Below are 10,881 nucleotides of genomic sequence, written 5' to 3' on the forward strand. Positions count from 1 at the left end.
TTAGCTACCATAGCAGACAGCTCCTCCCCTTAGCAACGGCACTAGCAATGGCCAAGCAGTCTCCTCCCTTTAGCAACCGGTGTGGGCGAGGCCACAAGAGACGGCTAGGCCTGCCTCCGTGCCACTCAGTTCGGCTTGGCGAGTTACGCGAAGCCAAGGCACTGTGGCCTGGTCACAGAAAGGAGGGATACTGAGAGTGAAAATCCTTTTCGTGGGCCCCAGAGAGCATTGTGAAATCACATGTATCTGAAACCTACTCTTTCTCTATCCTTTCTTTCCCATTCAACCAGACTGGGCTACAGCAATGCATGCCCAGGTACAGCTAGTTCTTCATAAATATCTTGTTTCTATTTCATGCTCTCAGGAGACAAAAATTCAAGTAATCTTCATTAAAATAACATGTTTGTTTTACTCATGCATTTAAACTTCATGCATTTAAAAATACAGGCACATTTCTTAAATCAGTTTAAACTTTAAAACATTTTGGTTTGTGTCTTTAACTTTCAGTCTTTATCAGTCTCTTCAATACTATACAGCTTGTACAATGCTCTTTTTAACGGTCTACTTCCTACTGTCATCTTCAACCGTCATCCACCAACTGTCATCTTTTTAAACTGTGTTCTAAACAGTCACTGATCTGGTCTGCAGCCTCCCCCCCCCCCCCCCAGCCTCAAGAACACAGAGTTAGGAAAAACTGCATACCAAAGAACACACATACACTTTAGAAATAAAACAGCATATTATATACAGACACATCATCAAACAGAAGAGACTTGAGAAGGCTGTCTATTTTCGACAGCGTGCATGTGTGTGTGGAGTGTGAGTCGAAGGTGTGCTTGTGTGTCAGTAATATGTGTGATGGTGGTGATGTGGTTGAGCATGTGGTGTGTGGGTAGGATCCACGACTGAATGAGAAATTATACTTACCTTGAAGGTTCATTCTGCGATGGCAGGAGGAGCAATCCACTAAACTGGGTTTCACCCTCATGCTCCAACCAGAATGGCAGACTCTAGTGTTCTTTTTCAGTTGTGCCATTAAGACCCCTCCCCCTTCCCCAACAGTTTTATTATCAAGCCTTAACTGACATAAATTCTGGGAACCACTTCCACTTGTCAACTAATTTTCGTCTGTTTTTAGTTTGAGGGAGGGCCTGGGTTGCTCTTCCTGCCATCCCAGAATGAACCTTCACAGCAAGTACAATTTCTCATTCTTGGGATGTCTGGAGGAACAGCCCACTATTACTGGGACTTAGCCAAGCCCTTCTTCTGGGCAGGAGAATCACTTTGATACTACAGACTGCAGCTGTAAAGCTTCTCATGCTTACTTACATTGGTCCAACATATAGTGCCGTGGTTTTCAACCTGTGAGTCCCCAGATGTTTTGGCCTACAACTCCCAGAAATCCAAGCCAGTTTACCAGCTGATTGGATTTCTGGGAGTTGAAGGCTAAAACATCTGGGGAACCTTTTAAAATCAAATTCCCTCCCTTCTCTATTAGCTTGACAGCAATTCTAATCTCTCTGAGTTAACTGGGTGTGGTAGATTTGACCAAGTGCTCTACCCTCAAAATACATTTAATTATTTATGCAAAAAGTCTACTGTACAAACATTATTATTTATGGTTTCTCACCTTGTAGATGTTTTTGCCTGTATAAGGGAACACAAAGCGAATGCAGCAAATAAAATTCAACGACTAAGTAACCCAGTGTCGAAAACACACATAATTTTTTCTTCATATTTCATGCCTTTTCTAATAGCTTGGAGGCATATCTAACCTGGCTCGGCTAACTGGGTGGGGTAAATCTGATCTAGCACTATTTCCTCAAATGCATTTAATTATTGTTTATGCAGAAAGTCTACCATACAATCATTATTACGGGTGATTTCTTACCTGGCAGATGGCTTTGCCTGCTGGGGGAAAGACAATCAAAAAGAATACAGCAAAACTTCCAACAACTTAGCAATCCTTTGGTTATACATATATAGGATATACAGTAATTAGAATCTCAGGCTCCTTCTACACAGCCATATAAAATCTAGATTATTTTCTTTGAACTGGATTATATGACATTGTAGACGCATATAATCCAGTTCAAAGCAGATAATGTGGATTATCAGCTTTGATAATCTGGGTTATATGGCAATGTAGAAGAGGCTTTGCTCTAATATTATGCATATTACTGCTATTTGTAATCTACAATGCTTTCTTGTTTGTGAACTACTTAATCTCTGTAACCTCCAATGTGCCTCCTTCCCCCAGCCAGATCAGAAAAAAAAAGCAGAACAAAGGGACGTCAATCACAGGGGCTCCATCTGCACTGCCATATAAAATCCAGATTTTCTGCTTTGAATTGGTTTATATATCAATGTGGACTCATATAATCCATTTCAAAGCAGATAATCTAGATTTTATAAAACAGTGTAGACGAGGCCTCAGAGAGGAGTGGGTCCAGTCTCCCTCTGACCTCATACAGCTCTTGGCTGTGCATTTTGAAAGTATGCCTGCTTGCTCTACCAGAAATCCCAGGAAACAGCTTTGCAAAGGTGATGTCATAGATATAGTTTGTATGGTCAGTTCAGATTTGGGGCTTAACATCCTGCATCACAGAAGAAAGGCTTTTTTTCCATTTCTATGTACCAATGTACTATAACTAATGTGGACCTCTACATTTTGATTTAAGAGTATTATTGACCTCTCTCTCTTCTGTAAGGCTACATGACCTAAGGATGGAGTTCTTGAATTTCTTCCCCAATATAGAAATAGGAAGACCACAAGGATTGAGGGAGAGAAAGTGAAGAGGGAGTAGGGCCTATAAAGGAGAGTGGGGCTACCCTGAGAATCCAAAAAGGAAAGAGTAAAATATACTTACAAGTTGTATTCTCTGTGAGAAACACCTTTGTCTGCATGAAGGAATACTGAGGCATGGAGCAAAGGAGCTACCTATCTTACCTCTCCATTTAAATTAGGAATACTCATCCCCTTGAACAACTAACCATATTAGCCCTACAAAAAGATCACAAAACACACAGAAAGAGATCAGCTCTGAACCTAAGTATCTGTCTAGTTTAAAACCAAATCCAGACTAAAGAAACTGATAAAAGATTTCAAAAACAGCCACCTCTTTACTGCTTCTCAACTATCATGGGCTGTTAGAATGAGAACACTAACTGATGGGACTCAGAGCATTGTTGAGTAAGCATCAAAGTGACATCAGAGGCGTAGCATATGTCATAGTTTTAAAGGGATATTGCTCTTTCTTCCTGTAATAGCCCAACTCTCCACTTGTGCACATATAACTTAGGCAAGCCTGAAACATAATCCCAACAATAAAGAATAATTCTTCATGGCAGTCCAAAGGAAGACTGGTTAGGGCCAGGATCAAGTGTATATGGCTTTTATAGATGATGCTGGACTCTCAACATCAGTCTGCTCTGACCATGATAGAAAAATGATGGCAGTAGCAGCCCAAAAGCATCTTGAGAAGTATTTCTAAGTTGGAGGCTGGTTATACCAGAGGCATACCCAAGAAGAATGAACTTATGTTTCAGTGTAATACTGAACAATTCCTTAAAAGAGTTTATTTCTACTTTCTATACCTCTTCCAGTGGGTACAGGTGGACCCCAAAGAATAGAGTCATATATATTGAAGTAAATATGAAGAGAGTCATTGGATCTTGTCAGGTAAATGAAGGCTGAAACACAACACGTGTTTCCTTGCTTAAATGAGAATTCTAATCTTGGATCTTAATATCATTAATACATTGCTTTGATTCAAAGATGCAACTTACCCACATATAAACATATCTAAAATGGGGTGTGTCTTCGAATCACGGGTGCATATATATGTATATACATGGGTCCTTCAAAAAGTTTCCACACTTTTTAAAACTCTTTTACGAATTTCAAAAACAAATTGCATCACTTTTCTACATAGTCTTCTTCTTTTGCAAAGCATTATTACCAGCATCATACCCAATTTTAATGCCATCAGCAAAAATGTTGTTAGTTGCATGTGTGTAGCCTCTGGTGCACAAATGAGAATCAGCTCCAGGGTTCTTTCTTCATTCTTTCTGTTAGGGTTAGGGTTAGGTGTAGCTGGACATGCAGGGTGCTCTTCATCTGTCACACTAGTACGGCCATTTTTGAGCATTTCAATCTACTCATAGACAACTCTACAAAAGAGAACTTTATCCCCATACTGAATGCATGTGTGGAAATGAATGTACACCTTCTGCCCACAAAAAGCATATGATAGAATGCTATTCCTGTTTGGTGCAATTTATAAATTTCACAGCCATCTTCACCATAGCATGTCAACTCTTATACTAAACATGCCTGACAAACTAGTCAAAAGACACTCTCAGACATAACCAATTACTACTTCCACCCTCACAATTTTCAACAAAAATGTAAAAATGCAGAAACTTTTTGAAGACCTCTCATGTATTAGGCTCATCTTAAATTATGAGTACTATATACTACCGTGTTTCCCCAAAAATAAGACAGTGTCTTATATTAACTTTTGCTCCCAAAGATGCGCTAGGTCTTATTTTCAGGGTATGTCTTATTTTTGCATGAAGAAGAATTCACATTTATTTGTTGAACAAAAAATGAACATATACTGTACAGTACTGTACTCACAAACCAGCATAACCAGACAAACTATGAATCTTATCAAGAATTTCTTGTTACTACCATTATTTCCATGTACAACACTCTGTGGTATGTACATTTACCAATCACACATGCTCTGGTGTTCTGTTTGGAGGGCATGATTCCAAACAAAAACTTTGCTAGGACTTACGTTCAGGGGAGGCCCTATATTTAGCAATTCAGCAAAACCTCTGCTAGGTCTTATTTTCTGGATATGTCTTATTTTCGGGGAAACAGGGTATATACATAAAAAGCTGTCGATATCTACACACACATATATAGCTCATTTTCTGTTGGTGGCACTGAAATTGATGTGTGGCTTACAATCAGTGTCATCTTAGAATCAACAGAATATAGTATTTATCCTTTCATTGGTGACTCTTTTTTTTTTAAAGTCTTCTTTCTTTGTTATTGCTCATTTTCTTCAATTTTTCCCAATCTGATACCTATCCATTGCCTGACTTCTTCTCAGCTTCCTTTTTCTTACTCTTTATGGAATTGTCACTCCTAAACTACTAGTGTTCGTGATTTATTTCTCTCCAGAGTTTTTCATCTTTTTGCTCACTAAAACCTGGCTCACTGGCCATGATCCTGCTCATTCAGTTACTACCTTCTTTGAAGAACTCACCATCTTTCATACAAGTCACCATGAGAGCCTGGGGGGGTGGGGGGTGGAATGGGTCTTCAGTTATATAACTCATACTGGTTTCAGCTTTTATCCTTTCCATCAACCCATTATTACTTGTCTTTTGAGGTCCGGCAAGTGAGATTCCTTTCACCTCTGTACCTGCTACCCATCTTTTATAGCTGCTTTTGCTTCTTGGTTGATTTGGTGGACTCATTTGTCTGACCACTGGAGATTTCTAGAATGATGGCTTTATTCTCCAAAGACTGTAGCTCTTGATTTCTTTTAGTATTGTCTCAACGTCTTTGTTTACTCCATATCCTTTGACATCTAGATTACCTGTGTTATCACCTTTTTATATATGCACCACTCCTTGCCCAGAACTTTTGGACTAATATCAATAACTAGGGATCTACTTGTACCTGCAGTTCCAGGTAGCTAGCTCAGAGCCTTAGTCCTTCAAACTAAAGCAATGGGTAAAAAATTAAGCTTTAGTACCCCCTAGTGGCTAAACATAGCCACATCAATTACAGTAAATGATTGAGGTTATATAAAGAAACGTCAAATTTAAACCAATATATTGATAACAATGTGAATAAATATTGTATTTTTAAATTGAAAGCAAGCAGTCATAGATTCTGCCAAATATTCTAATTACCCAGGAAAATGAGATGATCTGCCTAACCTAGGTGAATGGGAAACTGGGCATTTCCATTCTTGCCTCAAGCTGAAAGGCAAACAAATTCAACATCAGTCCTGTAAATGAAAACTGACAAAAAAGAAAATTGTGATTTATGTTTCATTTTTAAAATACATTACATTTTATTTAAGTTAGACTCCAATTTAATTGCAATACTACTGACTGACATTACAGATCAATACTATAGCCTACTCTGCAGATTAAAGTGCTCCAAAGGTTAAGGATTCAGTTAATTTTTAAAGATATGTTTCACTGTTCCTTTATAGTATTCATTACCTAGGGTTGTGTTCAGAGTCAGTTGCTGTTGTAGTTGTGTGCTTTCAGGTTGTTTCTGACTTAATAGTAGTAGTAGTAGCAGCAGCAGCAGCAGTAGCAGTAATAATAATAATAAGAAGAAGAAGAAGAAACTTGATAAGGAGAAGACCTGGCTCTGGCTCACGAATGGGACCCTGAAGAAGGAGACAGAAGGCCTGATCCTTGCAGCCCAGGAGCAAGCCATCAGAACAAATGCAATTAAGGCCAAGATCAAAAAATCAGCTGATGACCCAAAATGCAGACTGTGCAAGGAAACCGATGAAACCATTGATCATCTCCTCAGCTGCTGTAAGAAAATTGCACAGACAAACTACAAACAGAGGCACAACTACGTGGCCCAAATGATTCATTGGAACTTATGCCTCAAGTACCACCTCCCAGCAGCAAAGAACTGGTGGGATCACAAACCTGCAAAAGTATTGGAAAATGAACACGCAAAGATACTGTGGGACTTCCGAATCCAGACAGACAAAGTTCTGGAACACAACACACCAGACATCACAGTTATGGAAAAGAAAAAGGTTTGGATCATTGATGTTGCCATCCCAGGTGACAGTCGCATTGACGAAAAACAACAGGAAGAACTCAGCTGCTATCAGGACCTCAAGATTGAACTTCAAAGACTCTGGCAGAAACCAGTGCAGGTGGTCCCGGTGGTGATGGGCACACTGGGTGCCGTACCACAAGATCTCAGCTGACATTTGGAAACAATAGACATTGGCAAAATTACGATCTGCCAACTGCAAAAGGCCACCCTGCTGGGATCTGCGCACACCATCCGAAAATACATCACACAGTCCTAGACACTTGGGAAGTGTTTGACTTGTGATTTTGTGATATGAAATCCAGCATATCTATCTTGTTTGCTGTGTCATAATAAAATAATAATAATAATAATAATAATAATAATAATAATAATAATAATAATCAACTTTATTTATATTCTGCCATATCTCCCTGAAGGGACTCAGGGCAGATTCCAATGATAAAAAGGCAGACATTCAATGTCTGAATATAACAACCAATACATACATAATAGGAAAAAATAATAACCCAGTATATAAGAACAAATTAAGAACAAAGGATTACTAGATATTTATGCAGCATATAAGACTTGAATAAATCTCTAGTAATCCTTCACCTTATGAAAACAAGAGAGAAGGGGGAAGAAAGAGGGGAAGCTACAGGACATTGTTTATCTGCAGATTTGGAAAACTGTATTGCAAACTAGTGAAAGCTACTATTTTAGCACTAATTTGGAACCTGGTTTAGCAGTGTCCGTGTTTTGGTAAAACCGATCTTGGAATGTCTATCAAAATTTCAGTTATCTGACTTGGAAATGCTTGCTTTCATGTATATCCGACAGAGAGTCATGCAACTCTCCAGATGTTGTTACATTGTAGCTCCCAGCATTCTTCACGCTTAGCTATATGGCAGCTGGGAGTTACAGACTCATAACTGGAGGACTGCTTTAGTGTGTTTCTGAAGCCATCCAGTTTCTGTCACCAAAACATTATAGATATGAAAGCTTCAGTTAAACATGGGTCCCAATATGATCTTGCATGAGAAGACCAGAAATCTACAACCATTGGCCATATAAGCAATAAATTTGTAGTCCAAAATTATGGATGTCTGCCGATGATGGATTTAGAATTCATGTTTGGTACAGAATGCCTTGATGTACTTTGTGTCCAAGTGAAGGAATAAAATTATTTTTGACTCCTAGCTTCTACAATATAAAGAAATTCAAAAGAAAGAGTAACAAATTTGGATGTTTGGGGGTCAGTTAAATTGTACTTCAGATGTATTTTGCTCTAAGGAGATGCAGACAATAAGGTATTAAAATAATGGTAATGTTCTGCTTTCAAAGCAACCACATGTGATATACTAACATTGTGGACATGCTTTTAATTCATCCATAAATATAACTCTGTAGAACAGTTATGCGTTTTTATTCTTCTCTGATGCAGGACTGGAGCAGCTGGCCCAAAAAGGAAAATACTTATCACCTTTAGCAATAATAACTGGAATTTCCTTATCTTTGATACTAGCAATGTGTTTTCTAACATTATGGAAAAGATTTCAACCTCATAAAGGTATGTTAAATTAATGTGCTATTACATTCAAAGTTGCCCTGTGTCATAGCATGAAGTTGATATTTTCCTCTTTGTCTCTCTTTTCCAGCTATACAGCAGACACTGCAGATCAGGTAGAAATTATTTTACCCTATTTATCAGTCTCACATAAATCCTTTCAAAAAGCATGCTCTGCCTTCTTCCTGATTATATGCTGAATTTAAGATATTTCAACTTAAAATTTGTATTTTTAAAACGTTTTAGGCCTGAAGCTGATTACAGAAGAGCACAAACAATTTCAGGTATTGTGGTATAAATTATTTAATTTACAATTCTTCTTTAAAAGACTAAAGAGAGAGAGAGAAATCATGGTTGAAGTATTTATTTATTTACAGTATTTATATTCCGCCCTTCTCACCCCAAAGGGGACTCAGGGCGGATCACATTACATATATAAGGCAAACATTCAATGCCTTAACATAGAACAGAAGACAAACGCAGGCTCCGAGCTGGCTTCGAACTCATGACCTCTTGGTCAGAGTGATTTGTTGCAGCTGGCTGCAGCTGGCTGCTCAACAGCCTGTGCCACAGCCCGGGTCATCGTCAGCTATTTCAGCCCTTTTTCCTTAAAAGCCATGGGACAGAGGCTTCAAATGAGGTGCTGCTGAAATTTAGGACTGAGCTAGTTAAGTCTTTCTTTCAAGGTTTTTTTTTTGTCTAAATTGCATCCTAATAGATGCTGTATGTTCTTACTGGAAATGAGAGGCAGCTGCTGTAATGTAAGTGGGATGACACTGGGATTTACTCTAAGCCAGTGGTTCTCAACCTGGGGTCCCCAAATGTTTTTGGTCAACAACTCCCAGAAATCCCAGCCAGTTTACCAGCTGTTAGCAGTTCTGGAACTTGAAGGCCAAAAACATCTAGGGACCCCAGGTCGAGAACCACTGCTCTAAGCATTAAATCATGGTACTGAATCCCATCGCTGCCCCACTTAGGATAACTCCTTTATAGAAGACACTCACCATCCTACTAACATCAGAGTTCCTAGTCATCTTAGTCTGTGAAGGAAGTGATACTCCATTTCCAACTAATTGAAAAGGCTCTGTGTCTTCTTTTAGGAATAACAAAAAGGAAACAGAAACGGAGGGAGATTCAGTCATAGATTGGTCATGGGTACCTCTACACCCAGGGGTCCTCAAACTTTTAAAGCAGAGGGCCGGTCCACAATCCTTCAGACTGTGGAGGGGCCGAATTATCATTTGAAAAAAAAAATGAACAAATTTCTGTGCACACTGCATATGTCTTATTTGTAGTGCAAAACAACAACAACAATGAAATAACTATACAATATTTAAAAATAAAAACAATTGTAACCAACATAAACCTATCAGGATTTCAATGGGAAGTGTGGGCCTACTTCTGGCCAATGAGATAGCCAAGTAAATTAGGATTGTTGTTGTTGTGTGCCTTCAAGTCATTTCAGACTTTGGGTCTAAAATAAGTCTAAAATTATTTATTTATTCATTTACTATATTTATTTATTACATTTATATCCTGCCCTTCTCACCCCGAAGGGGACTCAGAGCAGCTTTATACAATATATTATATTATTAGCATAGCACAATATTAGCATTATCTATTACTACATTGAACTATACCACTATACTGTAATATTATATGTAATATATAACATATAATTAATATTATTATATGGTATTATTATTAGTATTATATTGTATAACATTATAATATTATTATCAATATTATATGTATATACAATATATTATATTATTAAAAATGATATAAAAATATTATATTATAAAACTGAGGGCAGGGGCCAGGTAAATGACTTTGGAGGGCCGCATCCGGCCCCCGGGCCTTAGTTTGGGGACCCCTGCTCTACACTATAGAATTAATGCAGTTTGACACCAATTTAACTGACATGGCTTAATGCTATGAAATGCTGGGAATAGTAGTTTGGTGAGATACCATCAGTCTTTGGCAAAGACAATGGATGACCCTCTAATTTTGCAATGTAGATGCACCCAATATCTCACTCAATTGGGGCCCAGAATTTGTGCTCAAGAAAATAGCAAAATTTTGCCATATTCATTCATTCTGAAGCACACCAGCTTTTGAACACTGTTTACTGGAAAGAATAATCATTTGCTTCTCTAGACAGCTCCCTCATTTAATTGCATTTCTGAGTAGGGTTGCCTAATTTTCATCTTTCTGCTGTAGTCTCCATATATTGTTTAAATTCTAGGCTTTTTGCTTCTTTATATTTTTCACCCTTTCTTACCTCCTTTTGAAAATACTTTACATTCCAGTAGAGGTAAAGTTGAGGAGAAAATGAATGCCATAAATAATCCTCCCCCCCCCCTTGTTAACCATCTGTATTTCAGGGCATGAAAACGCACTAGATGATTTTGGAATATATGAATTTGTTGCATTTCCAGACCCTGGAGGAATTTCAAGAGTAAGTGCTTGTATAATTAAAATACAGTCTCTC

At 38.2% G+C, this 10,881-nt stretch overlaps 1 protein-coding gene across 4 annotated transcripts in view; it reads left to right on the plus strand.

Annotated features, from left to right (window-relative positions):
- hepacam2 (HEPACAM family member 2) overlaps positions 1-10,881 on the plus strand; it is a 58,597-nt gene that overhangs the window by 35,677 nt on the left and 12,039 nt on the right. For all 4 annotated transcript variants that reach the window (XM_062958045.1, XM_062958046.1, XM_003222107.4 and 1 more), the window contains 4 exons: positions 8,265-8,390; positions 8,479-8,503; positions 8,634-8,671; positions 10,775-10,848. In XM_062958045.1, coding sequence (XP_062814115.1) covers positions 8,265-8,390; positions 8,479-8,503; positions 8,634-8,671; positions 10,775-10,848 — 263 coding nt within the window. The remainder of the gene's footprint in view (positions 1-8,264; positions 8,391-8,478; positions 8,504-8,633; positions 8,672-10,774; positions 10,849-10,881) is intronic.

Source organism: Anolis carolinensis, chromosome 6, assembly GCF_035594765.1.
Source record: "Anolis carolinensis isolate JA03-04 chromosome 6, rAnoCar3.1.pri, whole genome shotgun sequence".
Taxonomy (NCBI): Eukaryota; Metazoa; Chordata; class Lepidosauria; order Squamata; family Dactyloidae; genus Anolis; species Anolis carolinensis.